Source organism: Zootoca vivipara, chromosome 4, assembly GCF_963506605.1.
Source record: "Zootoca vivipara chromosome 4, rZooViv1.1, whole genome shotgun sequence".
In the NCBI taxonomy this organism is placed as follows: domain Eukaryota; kingdom Metazoa; phylum Chordata; class Lepidosauria; order Squamata; family Lacertidae; genus Zootoca; species Zootoca vivipara.
The window spans coordinates 82307765-82323375 of record NC_083279.1 but is presented as its reverse complement, the minus strand read 5'-3'; the positions used below and the strand labels follow the sequence as shown (position 1 = coordinate 82323375).

General features: G+C 41.3%; 1 protein-coding gene and 1 long non-coding RNA gene across 2 annotated transcripts in view; both read right to left on the bottom strand.

Moving 5' to 3' along the window:
* The window catches only part of LOC132592013 (uncharacterized), a 182371-nt gene that overhangs the window by 3721 nt on the left and 163039 nt on the right, over positions 1–15611 (bottom strand). The gene's annotated exons all lie outside the window — the stretch shown is intronic.
* The window catches only part of CWF19L2 (CWF19 like cell cycle control factor 2), a 66564-nt gene that overhangs the window by 3721 nt on the left and 47232 nt on the right, over positions 1–15611 (bottom strand). Inside the window, exons 13-16 of the mRNA XM_035114948.2 lie at positions 13202–13414; positions 9436–9552; positions 2847–3002; positions 779–859 (exon numbers count right to left, since the gene is read on the bottom strand). Of these exons, the coding sequence (XP_034970839.2) occupies positions 779–859; positions 2847–3002; positions 9436–9552; positions 13202–13414 (567 nt within the window). The remainder of the gene's footprint in view (positions 1–778; positions 860–2846; positions 3003–9435; positions 9553–13201; positions 13415–15611) is intronic.

Genomic DNA, 15611 nt, shown 5'->3' with positions numbered 1-15611 from the left:
ACATCTGGAAGGCTGGAGTTCGCCTATTCCTGAACTACAACTTCCAGCAGCCTTTCTGCCCGGCAAACTATATTCAGCAGCCATCTTTGTGAAAAGAAGTCTTTAGATTTCAGAACTTTGCCTCTTGACCCAGCCCTTGAGAAGGATATAAACCATCTTGTTCGTTGGAAAGGAGGCTGCATTGACGCCATTGCTACATAAGGGCAGGCTATGCAGTGTGATCCTATACCAGGCATCCCCAAACGTAGGCCCTCCAGATGTTTTGGACGACAATCCCTATCGTCCCTAACCAGTGGTCCTGTTAGCTAGGGATCAAGGGAGTTGTAGGCCAAAACATCTGGAGGGCTGCAGTTTGGGGGTGCCTGTCCTATACACACTTATTCCATAGTAAGTCCTGCTGAGTCAGCGGGGCTTATACCCTAGCAAGTGTGTTTAGGATTGGCAGCCCTAGACATTCAGATACTTGAGTCGAAACATTAATACGAAACCTTCAGCTATGATAGCTAGTGCCTTGAAAAACCAGGAGTAATAGAGGTTTGCGTTACTGGCGTTAATTTTAACTTTCAGAACTCCAGCAGAAGATCTGTGTATTAACACCACTGCAACGGTATTTGACTCGTGAATTAAAACCTCACGTCTTACATAAACTGTATTTTAATTGTCTTTTCTCCTTTTACTGTTCTGGGTCCTTTAAAACCTGGCCCCCTCTTTTTTTGAAAATGAGAACAAAAAAACAACAACTGCCCACATGCTATAAAGGAAAAGCTTCAATACATACCGACTTGCGAACATCTTTTGAAGATAGATCAATCAGCTTTTTATTCATGGACCATTCTTCATCAGACTCCATTATGGCTTTCTGAAAAAAATATTGCAACAACATATGAAACACTTTCAGAATGACACCATATGCCATAAAGTAGAATTTGATTTGTAATAAAAATAAAGAAAAAGCAGTTAGAACACTGCGCAATTTCAAGAACTAATATTAATTTTATAATGTCAGAAACTAACTTTGTGACATTTCTCCAATTTGTAGAATTCAATTTACATGCATTAATGCATAATGAAGACTGATTTTATACTAATTTTATTCAGTGCCTTTCACCTTTTTATAGCTTCACAACTGCGGTCTAACTTGGGCCTGACACAATTACCTTGAAATGAGAATATTCAGTTTGCCAAATTAAAAAGGCCACAGGAATTAATTAAGTTATATTGGCCCCTTTTTTGTACATAAGAAAAACCAAAGGTAAAGGTCATGCTTTTGTTGCCAATGTTAATTAAAATCTAGCATACATATATTTTAAATTGCTACTGCCACAAAACGCTATCTAAATAGTTCCAAGTCGAAAACCATTTTCAGACACTCAGCAGAGCTTGTATGTTAAGAGTGCTGCTGCCCCATACTCCTCTACATGCAGTGAAATAATGAAAGCTGCCTTGCATTGAGTCAGCTTATTGCTATATCCAGCTCAAAACTGTCTACACTGACTGGTATCAGCTCTCCAGGATTCCAGGCAGGATCCATTCCCAGGAGATGCCAAGATTGAACCTGGGATCTTCGGGATGCAAAACACCTGCTCTACCTCTCGGACATGGCCCTTCCCTCTTCCCTCTTCTCTGCCTGCCTCCTGCTGCTGCAAGCGGAAGAGCAAAGGAGATCACATGTTAGACTGCTCACTTTAATTGTTGAGGTGGAAACCTATTAGACTGAGGTCCAGCCCCATTATATCCATATAGTGCTGTGAGCAGAAGCTACATCCAAAACAGCCCTGTTGAAAACAATCTCGTCAGGTAAACAGCACAGCTCCTCAGCCATTGGCGGGTGGGGGGGGGGAGAGTAAGACACACACACACACACACACACACACACACACACACACACACACATCCAGCACATACAGACAACTTACGTTGGCAACTTCCATCCTTGCCTTTGGGGGGTGGGGCGGTGAATTAGACACATTTAGTGCCTGTGTTTATTAAACACTTAAAATGGCAGGCGGTCTCAGAGACAGCATGTACACAGATGGCTATTATTATTTATTTAATTTATAAACCACCCTTCACCCGGGGTTCACAAACGATGTAAGGGCAGAATGTGCTCAGCTCCCATACTTAAAGCAAGCTGCCCAAACCATATGAAAATACCTTTGTCTTTTTGACCAGAACTTCTTTTCCTTCATCTTCCTCTTTGGGCAGGTGGTGTTTTATCGCATCCATATAAATACCCTTAAAAGTATGCCTGGTTTTGCACCTGTCACTTACTGATTTAAGGCAGATTCATGAATGAATTAGTTTCTGGCTCCCATGGAGGAACTGCCACTGAGACACGGTGTAAGCAAGGAGCAAAGCATGCTTTGTGTTCGTTCGGCTCCCTCCGCTCCGGTTTTTAGAGTGGGGTGTCCAGCAGGGAGTTTGTGCAGTTGGGAAATCTGGTTTTTTAAAAAAACCTGGCCAGTTCATGCTTCCAATTCATGGGCTATAGTGGGCTATCCAATCTGCACGGCAGGATTAACAGGATACAACAATACCTGTTCCCTTCAGAAGCCTATTTTCTGTACTTCCAGTTTTGCTCAAACAAATAGTTTGGGAAACTTGAAGAAGTGAAATAAATTTCACTTGAAGAAGGGGAGTTAAGTTAATCTGAAACAAATAGTTTGGGAAACTTGAAGAAGTGAAATAAATTTCACTTGAAGAAGAGGAGTTAAGTTAATCTGATGTATTTTAGGGAACCTATTTACTTTTTTGAGCTTCGCACCGCCAACTTTAGATCTGTTTAAAAAAACAAAAGTGGTATGATCAAAACACAAAACTGAGGAAACTGGAAATTTTGTAGATACCTTAAAGTAGATGGGAGCCATATCACCCACTTCCTTTGGGAGGGGGATGCATTCATATACCATGTGGTATCGCTTCTTTAAATTTAAGTTTGTCTCAAGGAAGACACAATCCAACTCTTGAGCTTCAAACATCTTCACCAAAGCTTTCCTGAATATCTGTAAAAAAAGAGAGGGAGTGGAACAAGAAGAGTCAAAATACGTATAGTGTTCACAGAAGTGTTAGGCAACAGCTGCGTCAAATGTCTGGCATTACTGAGAAGTCAAACTTTCATAGGTTAATGTCACATTGCATTCAAAGTAAAATGAGCTCAACACTGGAACATGATGAGTAATATTAAATATTTATGCTCCGTGCATAATGGCAACTGTAGGTGTTGTTTTCTGTCAAATGAAAGGCACACTGAAGTTCAAAAAATTGGAGGGCATCATAAATGGAGGCAGAAACCATGGGAGGCCTCAGAGTTTCATTTCCTCAAAAGTTAATACCTTGACTTGCATAGACTCCAAATGCCACCATCCCTCCACTCTTCCTTCCAATTACACAATTTATCAAAAAGTGACATTTTCATCAGGCATGATTGACCTTTAAGCCAGATACTAATATTTCCTTAAAGAAAAGCAATCTTGGGTCTCTCATATCTCCGTGGTGCAGAGGTTTACCCAACCTGTAACTGTAACAGACTTGACCTGTGTGTATACTCACTCATTTTCCTCTATAGGATAGAATGTCACAACTGATTATGGAGTAGATCAGTTTCTATCTTGAGTGGTGCCTAGAAGCTGGCATGTTTTAAAACAAACAGATAAGGTAGAAACAACAGTCTAGATTTCCAATAAATGAGAGACGATTTTGGTACCCAAACTTGAAATGGTGTGACGGCATCCAGCAAGAGGAGGCAGGTGCCAAGAAGTTATTTCAAATTGAGCTCATATGAAATTATAACAAGTTGGAAACCACAAGCCTGACGTAACTTAAGCTGACTGAGCATTTGAAATGTGCCAGGGCCATAAATCACAGAATTCACATTTCATTTTACAACCTCATTATCTTCATGGGTCACACTGGAAATAAACTCCCTTGTGCTACATTTCCAAACAAAACTGCATATTTGCTTTTGATGTTTTGTCGTTCTAAACATTCGTGGGAAACATCTGAAAGCAATGGCATTCATTTATCACAAGACCAAATGATGCACACCAATGCACACACCCATAAATCAAAAGAAATATGCTCTTATTTCCCGGAGAAATCAAAGTTGTTGCCTAATTCACACATTTGACAACTGAAGAAGGTTGCACAGCCCTCTCCCTAAAAATTATAACGAACACATTATGGTGCTTTATACCAAGTGACTCTGACTGGTCCTCCAGGGTCTCAAAGAAAAATCTTTCGTATCACCTGCTTCAGTGGGGATAGGCAACAGGATGAGTTATCCAGCACATTCATGCAGTACCAGAAACCACCATGGCACATGGGAGAATAGGGTCCTCAATGGTGCAGAAATACTAGTTTGTGGTCATCTTCTGGCATGTTAGGAATCCTATGCTTCTGACCCTTGGTACTCCAGTAGAATAGCATATACATTTATTGTCAGGGTCGAGCTTTTGCATCATTTAAAGAATGAGATTTTAGAGATACTAGGTCTTTAAGAGCCACAGGGTCAAGTTATGGAAACATTTCCCAAACTAGAATGGTATTTCCCAACTCTCTTGCCAAATAGCACTTGGTTCTATTGTGCAGTAGTGCATGTTCAAAACAATAGCTGGGGCAGGGGCAAAGTTTATAGCACTTGTGAGGTCAAAGGAAGTTCTCTTCAAAATTTATTTAGAGAAGGAAGGGCACATGATGTTATTTAGTTATTTAGAGAATGAAGGGCACATGAAGTTTCCATCTCTGACTATGCTTTACAGATTACATTTCTCCCTGAAAAAGCACATCTGCCTGAAGATTGCTATTAAGCAGCCAAGCAAAGGCTGTGAAGGCAGGCTAACGGCTGTCAAGCAAAAATACTGGCACTAGGATGTCCGAGAAGCCATGACATTTAAATGCAAATTAAATTGAAACGACCCCCTGGCCAGCATTTTCAAGAATCACACATCAGTAAGCAGAACTGTTCATTATCCTGTTCTAGTTGCGGAAACTAAGAATTAATTCAACAGCTGACACATTACTGCCTGTCACTTCCACTAGCACCCATTCTACCAATGATATTTTGGAGATTTTTAAAGCAAATTAAATGGGGAGGTGCTCTTTTGCCACCGCCACTGCAGCTACTAAGGTAATTTAAAGAGCTTCAAGAAGGCAGTAAATCAGTGGTAGAGCACTTGCTTTGAATGCATAAGGCACTAGGTGGTTGTCTCTAAACTTCTAAGCTTTTGATAAACAACCTACATTTGCTTTTCAAATTTTAGGTAGTCTAAACGACATTTCCCCTTCCCTGTGCAATACATAATTAACTTGCTACATTTTTTTAAAAAAAATAGAAGCGCCATATCTTGACAAAATTTTATAGCCAGAAGATGCTGAGAGACCCCTGTGCATTTTCACAACTAGGTAAGAGGTCCTCAAGCAGGATTAGTGCTGCAATCTTCCATTTTCCTGCATTCCTTCCATTTCCCTTGAGATCAGCACTCTTGTGCCAAGCATGGCCTATGGAGAGACACTTGATCCAAAGCAAAACGGCCTCTCATTTTAAGCAATCAACTGAGCTTATGTCAAGATATTAACATGAGTTTTTATATCCCATAGTACAACCATGTCCAAAGTCTGTTTCGGGGGCCTATTCCGGCCCAACAGTCGATTTAATCCAGCCCCTGTGGCAGTATATGTCCTGGGGTTAAATCCTTAAAAAAGCTCAACAACTCTGGTTGGGCCTTACGCATGCTCACTTCATCAAATCTGGCCCTCTTTCTGGCCATAGTAGTTTGGTGTTGAGTGAGTCAATAAGCCTTGGCATTTCAAGAGAATCATTTCACTGAATACATGCACAGAGCAAGAAAGACCCATGTAAGAAAGAGTTAATGGTGGGGAAACTGTGATGTTACTTTTCAATTTATAAGAAAACAGGGGGGAAAAATACAGACTTAAAAACGTAAATCAGCCCTGAGTGCTCACGGGAAGGACAGATCGCGAAACTGAGGCTCCAATACTTTGGCCACCTCATGAGAAGAGAAGACTCCCTGGAAAAGACCCTGATGTTGGGAAAGATTGAGGGCACTAGGAGAAGGGGACGACAGAGGACGAGATGGTTGGACAGTGTTCTCGAAGCTACGAACATGAGTTTGACCAAACTGCGGGAGGCAGTGGAAGACAGGAGTGCCTGGCGTGCTATGGTCCATGGGGTCACAAAGAGTCGGACACGACTAAACGACTAAACAACAATAACAAAAACGTAAGAACAGCCCTGCTGAACCAGACCAAAGGCCCATCTACTAAACCAGTATTATGTTCATGCAGTCACCAACTAGGTGCCCATGGAAAGCCGTCAAGGAGGACATGAGCCATCACTCTCCTGCTTATGGCCACCAGTATTTGGCATTCATATTGCCTCTAATACTGGATGTGATGGCTATCAACCATTGGTAGACTTATTCCCCATTAATTTATCTAACAACCTTTTACAGCCATTTAAGATGTGTGAGAGCTATGTGTGCTAGCCTGGGGGATTATAGGGCCCATGGCTTCAGGGTCTGGATCTGTCTGCCCCTAAACTCTGTTTGCTTTTTATAAAATCAATGCCCAAGCAAAGAACAGCTATATTACTGATCAGCATTTGGATGGCAGATTTGCCTTTTAAAAACAGGTGTTGCCCCTGTAATCACCTTCATGTGTTATTTTACCTTAAGTTTTTTTTTCAAGTGGGTCAAATAATATATACTGTAAATCATCATCTTACAAGACTGTTTCCAGGTTCGTCTTTAAAGAACCTCTTGAGAATTTTTGGCAGAACAAACATCTTCACAGATGGTGAAAATTTGAAAACCTATCTTTAAGACTTCTTATGGTTGTCAGTTCTTAGCATATCGTTTTGTTTTATTTTGACTGGTTTTTATTGAGGGTACGATTCTGCATTTTGTATTTTTGGCTGGCTGGCTGTAAGAAATACACTAATTGTTCTATATAAGGTGTAAAAAAAAATCCCCACGTACACTGCTGATGTAACCAAACTAATTTAAATCTATTAAGACAGCATAATGGCTCCCTATGGTTGCTTAGAATGGGCATGGTAGATAATGTTCATGCAATTCAGAAACAAAATAAAATTTACTATGCTTGTTTTAAGAGGTCCCTGCCAGCCTAGGCTTGCTATCAACACTGTTAACTTGGTGTTAACAGAATATTACTGGAATATTGAGGGTGACAGAAACTTAGTGTATGATTTTGGGGTTTCCTTGTTTTTCATGCTTATTTCTATACTTTCTTAGCCTGAACTGGAATAATTAAGCCATGCACTACCAGTCTTAAGGATAGAAAGCAGAAACAGATGCCATATGACAAGAGCCTTGACATGTTGCAAGGGAAAGCATGAAAGAGATTTTGTTAACAGAGAACAAATTTAAAAGAGCTCTGAATCTTCTCAGTGATATAAAAGCTCTGTTAAGACTTTTATTTACTTAGTGGGTCCATAATTAGCCAAGCTACTCTGGAGACATGCTCTTTGTGGAATAAAGGTATCTTCTAAGCATTTTTGCAGAATTTCCCAGGCATATTTAATTACACTTTCCCATTATATTGATATTCCAAGAGTTTATATTTAGCTCTTTGTTGAATTTCATTTGCCTCCTACATGAAACCAAATCCTAGAAACTTGAATGACCTCTTGCTCACTCAATTAATCCTCCCAAATAAACATTATCCTCAAATGTAAACTGTCCATGTGCTTTCAGTTTAATAACATTAATGTCTGGTTTGAGAATAAATTGTTACCAAGGAGCTCAGCTAAGGTATTTTAAGTATGCTAGACTCCAGAAATCTCCATAATAAAATCTGTACCAACTACTTGGTGGATATCACTGATCCCATCCTTCGGAGAGCTTTCACTATGGCCCGGTTTCAAACACTGCCAACTGCATACCTGACCGGTAGATTCACAAAAATCCCAGTAGAGCACCATTTATGCCCTTGCTTCATGAAAATTAAAGAGGATCTTCTACATTACCTCCTCTATTGTCCCATTTACTTGGTCTTTAGAGATGCAATGCTGTAAAATTATACCCAACTCTATAATCAATCCTGAAGATAGAGAAAAAAATTTGTTAGTTGACGCTAACCCACAGATTACCCATGTGGTAGCTGTCTTTGGAAAGCCAGGGAAAGATTTCTGGATGTAAAGACCCCTTCATCGTCTGTTTAACTCGTTGCTGTTTTTTCTTTTTCTTCCTGTTTTGTGGGATGAAGGTTTTGCTGGGATAGTATGCAATGAATTTTAATATTTTTAATTATTGTCGTGTAGATATTTGTGTAAAGGCATGGCCCTCACAATAAACGGATTTGTTGTTTGTTGTTGACTCCAGAAATCTCCATGTAGTATATTAAGGAGACTCTTGATGCACCAAGGGCAAAGTTGTAGTCTGAATTTACTAACCTCAACTTTAGACTGATCAGTGAGAGACTCGCACCAGGTATGCAAAGCAGCATGAGAACTTTGGAAAATGCAAACCTCTTTCTTTTTTTGCTTGGTGTCTAACCTAACCAAACCATCACAGACACATCCCAACTTGACCCACTTAGAGATTGTTCTATGTCCGAAGTACACAAGCTTGTTCAAATGAAACTGATCTGTAAAAATGTTACTTGGAATAAAAACTTAACAAAAAAATTTGAAAAAATAAATACAAATGAATTGAAGAAAATCCACAAAAAACAAAAATAACTAATAAGTAGTGATCGATTCACCATCTCACTGTGCCCAAGGCATTTAATGTGATCAGTGCTTGGCAAAGATGTGCAAGTACTATACTCATTCAAACAAACAGTATTGAAGTTTCTCTACTTTCAAATCAGGTTATTTGGGTCGGATAAACTGGCATGTTAAACGCCGCTAACCTTTAGACACTCACTTTTGTGTTATTTTTATACTTCACAACATTTACTCAGAATGCTGATTTGTAGCCTGAAGAAAAAGTCTCAGTTGCAGAAAGTTAAATTTGGGCTATGAACTTCCCATAACTCTCTTAATGATTTCAGGGTTTGTTTGTTTTTTTTAAAAAAAACATCTATTCAAAGTCTTCAAATAAAGCACTCAGAAGCCCCTTGTGTATTATTCCAACAGATGATGGAGAAGGCAACTCATCTCTGAATAAATCTACCATATCACGGCTGCAAGGAGCATGCTGCATATAACGGTCCCCGTCCCCACCCCCACCCCCACCCCCAAGCAGCAGCCTGCCCTTCTCACAACAAAAGGGACAATCGCACCAAAAAGAAAACACTAATTCCCACCAATTACAATGAAGGAGCAAACACGTGCTTAAATGTTTCCCATTGAGATTAAGAGGACTAAAAGTGCCAAGTTTGGCTGGTTCATATCGCCAGTGTTTAGATATCAATCCACACAACAAGTCGCATCAAGCCTAAGACTTTGCCCACCTGGATTTCTTCCCAGATGTCTTCATCTAGAAGAGTGGCTGCAATGTGGTGCTGCATAGGAACTATCAAGCAATGGCCTTCAGTAAGAGATTGGTAGTTTGGTAATGACAGGTAGACCTAGAGAGAGGGGGGTGGAATACAAGATGGTTTAAGCTTCTATTTGTTTATTTTATGTTCCATCCTTCCTCCTGAAGGAGCCCTAAGAGGCAAATGCGTGTAGGATACAACAAGCGAAACACCTGAAAATAATTCCAGTACAGATGCAGACTGGGAAAGATTTTTACTTTAAACCCCATTTTCCCCCACGAAGCCTCTGGCACAAATCCCCATGTCCCACAACCTGCACTAACTAAGCCAGATCTGGGTTACATGTTAGATTTTGTGCTCTTTAAAAAAAAACCCAGAAGTAGCCATTTCTTCTTTATCGCAGAATCCTGGCTGTGCAACCTGATACCTGTAACACTTAACAGGGACTTATTCCTGCAATTTCCACTTTGGAACAGAGTCTACAACCTAACCCCATGGCTACAAATTCAGCCTAATTTTTGTACACCCCCCCCCATGCCTCCTCAGCCCCGCCCTTGTTTAACAATTTCCATGGTTAAGAGCTCCAGAGAACTGAAGGGCATGCCACTTTTTGGTGACATTTTGGTTGGTCCTCATATATGTATTGCCCATTGTGGATTCTGGAATATTCTCTTATGGATCCAACAATGCTATTTATAAACCTCAGTATACATTAACTGCAATAATCACATATTACTCTCTTTTATGCTCCCTGCTGCTCTGGTCTCTTTACTGATTTACAGATTGCAAGCCCTCCGGAGGCAAGCCTTTTATTCTCGGTAAGTTTGTTACTGAAAAATCATCATCATCAACGCAAGCCTCTCGAAATAATCATTCTGTGGCCGCATTTCATACGAGAAATTCAAGGCAACTCAATTTGTTAAGGCAGCTCACTTCGATGCTTAAGCCTTTATCCTCACTGACAGTATTTAGTCTTAGTCTATTTTGCTGTACAATATCTTTTGTTATGGCAATTATATGTTAAAACATACTGTAGAAACACTTTTATTCTATGATGCAGGGAATTTTTTAAAAAGTAAATGGTATGTCAGATATTATCAAAGAGATGCCACCTAAAACGTTATACCACATACAGAAAATCGCAAACACAATTTCATGCAACCCTGAGTCAGTGTTTGCTTCTCCTATGAGTGGTTATACTTGTCTTTTTCCTCATTTGAACAAAGCAATAAACCACATCGTAGGAAGGAGTGCAATGAGCCTTGCCTTTGCATGATCCTCCCTTCCCTTGTCCTCTGGCATAGCAAGGAAGAGGTCAGAAATGTGCACTTTTGTTTTAGACTAACTGCGGCCAAGTATTATATCTGAACCAGGACAAACTGTGTTTAGTCTTAACTATAGTTGATTTGGGGGAAAAGTCAACTTCAAAGCAAAGTTTATGAAGCAGGATTGGTTCAACTAACCCCGGCATCCCCAAACTGCGGCCCTCCAGATGTTTTGGGCTACAACTCCCATGATCCCTAGCTAACAGGACCAGTGGTCAGGGATGATGGGAATTGTAGTCCCAAACATCTGGCAGGCCAGAGTTTGCCTATGCCTGGTTAAGATTAACCCAGTTTATAGCTATGGTTAATTGACATATTTAAGGTTCTTATCACCTCCACACAACTGTATTAGAGAAGTAGAGAATTGGGGGGGGGGAGCATGAGGCCATTATGTAAGTATATACTCTGAACCGGGGGAAAGTATAAAGTTAGTGTAGGTAGTTCCAAGCACATAAAACTAATAAGCTTAGGGAAATTTCCTGTGTTGTGTTCTAAGCATGACATGCACCTCTCAGAGGTTTTGTGGCAATGCAATGTGGTCCTTGGAGCCAAAAAGGTTAATCACCCTCATCTTAAGACACTGGGAGAATGCCCAGATCTCTTTGCTGAACAGAGATATGCCTGTGAAGACGAATCTCTTTCTGACATACACTGCACAGAGCAATGCAGAACACTAATCGTGTTTTACAAATTTCAGTTCCTCCGTTGAGTCTACCAACTCCAAAATCTTGCCCTTCCAGAGCATGCACCGCATCCAAAAGTTCCTTGACTGTTTGCTTGCCTGTCTCTGCGTGTTTGTTTCCATGAAAAGACCTTTGGAACAATCCATGGGGGGGGGGGGGAAACAGGGTTGGTTTGGGCAGCCCTGCTGACCTCCACCTGCAGAGTGAGTCCAATATCACTCCACAGGCAGGGCTCTCCCTTCCACCCACCAAATGTGCAGTTTCCCTGCTGACAGAAGCCCCCAGACAGGAGCAGGTGGGGCTGAGTCAACCCAGTTCAGTCCCAGTCACTATGTTGGCCCCAGGCTGGTGCAGCAATCTGCCTGCCCCCTTCCACCCAGCCAACTTGCTCAGCAGGGTTGCAGATGTGACGGTGGCCCTACCACCCCAGGAAGCCTTGCAGAGCAGAGGCCAGGAATGCACCCTTATTCAGCCACATATATCCCAACATTGGGTACAGATTAGTTCCCCTTTACTCTGTAAAACCCCGAGTCAGAAACCAGGCACAAGAATAACAGCCAGTACACCTAACAAATAAAGGGGTTTCTGTACAAGATGCGTCTTCTCTCATATGTTCCCTCCTAGGTTTTGAGATCCTCAAGGCTCTAATACCTTTGCATTTAGAGGTAAGGCTGACGGCTGTTCCTGCTGAAATAAACTCGGTCTAAAGAGATCATATGGCCATCTGCTTAAGGGGGCAATTGGCTGACTTAAAAAAAATGATTATAGTTTTACAACATTATGAAACATGGACACCAAATTATGTAACCAATTTAAAAACTGGAGTGGTGGGGAGAGGAAGTGAAGGAATATTGTGGGATACATGGTGATACATCCTGTGGTCTGTTTCTGGTTATTTTTATCTACATTTTGTTGAATTGTACATGTATTTTAGTTTAAATGTTTGGTCATCCAGAGTGTCTGGATGGGTGAAAGGCAGAATACTTTGGGGGAGGCAATAAACTTGAGGAAATAAGATTCTTGTTGAACTACAGATCTTGAAGTAAGCATATACTTCTGACAAGTTTTTTGAGGTGGGTGGGGCAAATAGGAAAGTCTAAAACAGGAACAGTGCCCTCCAAACATTTTTTGGGTTACAACTCCCATCAGTCTCAGTGAACACGGCTAATAGTTATGATGATGGGAGCTGTAGTTCAATGTCATCTGGACTGGAGCAAGTTGGTGACCTTGATTCTCAAGTAAAATCTTCCACATGCACTTTGCAACTAACCCAAAATTTATTTTAAAAGGCAGTGACTACTGTCTGTAGTGCTGCTGAAATCTGGATGACTTTGCTTTGCCTTTGTGGACCTTATTATGTTTTCTGGCTTCTAATTTCAACTTCCCCTCTATGACCCTTTTTCTCTTACCATTTGGTCTCCAAATTATTTACCCACCTTGTGCAACCTAAATATTCAGCCCTTGCATATCATCGCAGCAAGGTCACCTGCAAATCTGAAGTACTGAAGAAGATTAACTTGATCATTCAAGACATGAGTCGTATCATTTTAGTCGCACCCTTGAGGAAGTGGCTCTTTCCTCCTAATTGGAAGGGCTGGGAACATTCAAAGGCAATAACTCATGTCACAAGAAGCAATCTCACTTTTAATCTCATAAAACCATGGAATGGAAAACAGCCCTCTTTTATTTCTTCCTATTTGCATCTCAGAACAGGCTGTGCTGCTTCCTTACCTTGTTACCAATTGCAATAATCAGGTGTTTTGGAAGTTCGGGGCTACCAAAGCAGTAAGGGCACTTCTCCATGCGTGCAGCAAGATGCTGATGCTCACGGATTGCTTGTTTCCTTTGCCTTCCGTCTTCCTCACCGCTTCGCTCGCCCGTTGCCGCTTTGGAAACAAACATATCATCCAGAGTGTAGTACTCTCTATCCGTTTTGTCTGAAAACTGAAGCAAAAGGAAGATTAAGTCAATGTGGACAAAGATGGACTTTGATCAGGGATTCCTTCTTGGCTATGAAGTTTCCTTCATGACCTTGAGCAAATCACCAACTCTCAGCCCAATCTCTCAGGGTTGTTGTGGGTGATCAAAGATAACACTGCCTTGCTGGGTGGAAGGGCAGGGTACACATATGAAAAAAGTTGACAATAACAAAAATGCATAAAGGTGAAGCACATTACAGCCTTACCTTGGTTTTCAAACGCCTTATGAATCGAATGCTTTGGCTCCTAAATGGTCAAAAATGGAAGTGAGTGTTCCGGTTTGCGAATGTTCTTTGGAACCCAAACGTCCAATGCGACTTCCACAGCTTCCAATTGGCTGCAGGAGCATCCAGCAGCCAATCAGAAGCCGCACCTTGGTTCCCAAAAGTTTTGGAAGTCGAACAGACTTCCAGAATGGACTCCGTTCAACTTCCAAGGTACCACTGTATTCTTATTATGATATCATGCTGTTTGATTATTTAGGCAACATCCATATGGAATATGATATACAACACGTGGGCTGCAACACTTCAATAGGAAGGTACTGCAACTGGGGCTTTCAATAGAACTCCTCCGCTCAATGTCCTTACAATCTGCCAAAGCCACAGTCATTACTAGGTTGTGGGACATTGAGAGACAGGATCTTATAGCGGCAGCAGGCACAACATGTTCCCCCCTTCTTTTCCACCTCCCGTGGGCTCATGAAACAAAACCTAACTATCTTGACTTCCTACTGAACCCACAAGAAAGAAGGGCATTTTCGTTGGCCAGGTTCAATGCAAATCCATCGAATCTCCTGTGGGGAAGATTCTCGGGCAGGGCGAAGGATGAGAGGATCTGTCCGTGTCATGACCCTCAGGTGGAAAGCCTTCCACATATGGTTTTTCATTGTAACCTTTACGTCGACCTTCGTCAACGGTTCCTGGACCGGCTCTGCATTCCCAGAGGGAGACCAGAGCGGGAAATCTTGCGGTTCCTCTTGCTGGGGAAGGACCCGGTCCTCACCGAGATGGTGGCTCAATATCTTAATTTACTATTTTCTCGGCGTTGTACTCTGCAGTCGTCTGAGTCGCCGGAAGCCCCATTGTCGTGAAAGCGGATGGCGGATTATTCCCTTCCCTCTCTTGGCACAGCGTTTGCCACAGTGACAGTTTTAATCTTTATTATTTTGTATGCGAGTTTGTTTGATGCCAATAAAGGTTTTACTTACTTACTACAACACGTGGCAAGGTCCATACACAACTGGAGTACTTCAATTCTGCATTAAATTGGCTGGAGTGGGGGTTGCAAGAGAATGTTCTGAACAGCAAATGAGGAAGGATAGGGCAGTTGGTTCTAACAGTGTGACATTGAATTCCTCCCCTAATTTTTGACATACTGACTACAGAAGTGTGGCCATGAAGTTTCCCACAATTCAGTGTCACTTCCTTATTCCAATTCATTATAGCAAGTGATTATTAATATATATGCTCTACTATTCTCAATTTTGAAATAAAATTCAAAAAATAAAGGGTATTGTTACCATGCCCAGTTCTGCACTCTCTTGCAGTACACCACTATAGGAGAGCTCATCTAATCTTGTTTAAAATCAAAAGGCAAGCGAGAAAGTGAACAAAAGCAATGCACCGGTTTTTAGCAACTTCTTATGAAACTGGAAAAACTGATACATAACACTGTGAGGCCCCATTAGAACATGATGGTGACGATGACCACAGGCAAGGAACTTACATAAGCTTCCCATGGAAGTGTAACCATACATGCCAGTAAGATACTCCTGGCATCCAAACTACCCTGGTCCAACATATACGATTAATTGAAGCCATTTTTATTAAACAAGATGGCAGCCGCATAGAGCATTTAAGCGCGTAAGTACGTACCCTACAACCACAGTTACAGGCCAAAGGGGGTCTTTTAAGAAAGGTGTGTTATTTGAACGATGTGGTTCCCGTCTACAATGCTGAAGCAGAAATCTCTGCCTCTTAAGCAGCAGGACTGCTATCTCTCAGCTAACTTTTGATTATCAGAATTCTGTCCCTTTTGGGTTTCCTTGCTTGCTGGATTCAATGCTCTCTTGGACATCCAGAGCGACACCAGCTCTGGCACATCCTTCTCTGTTTTTCCCCACAGAATTTATATCGAGAGATAACTACGATATGTCCCAT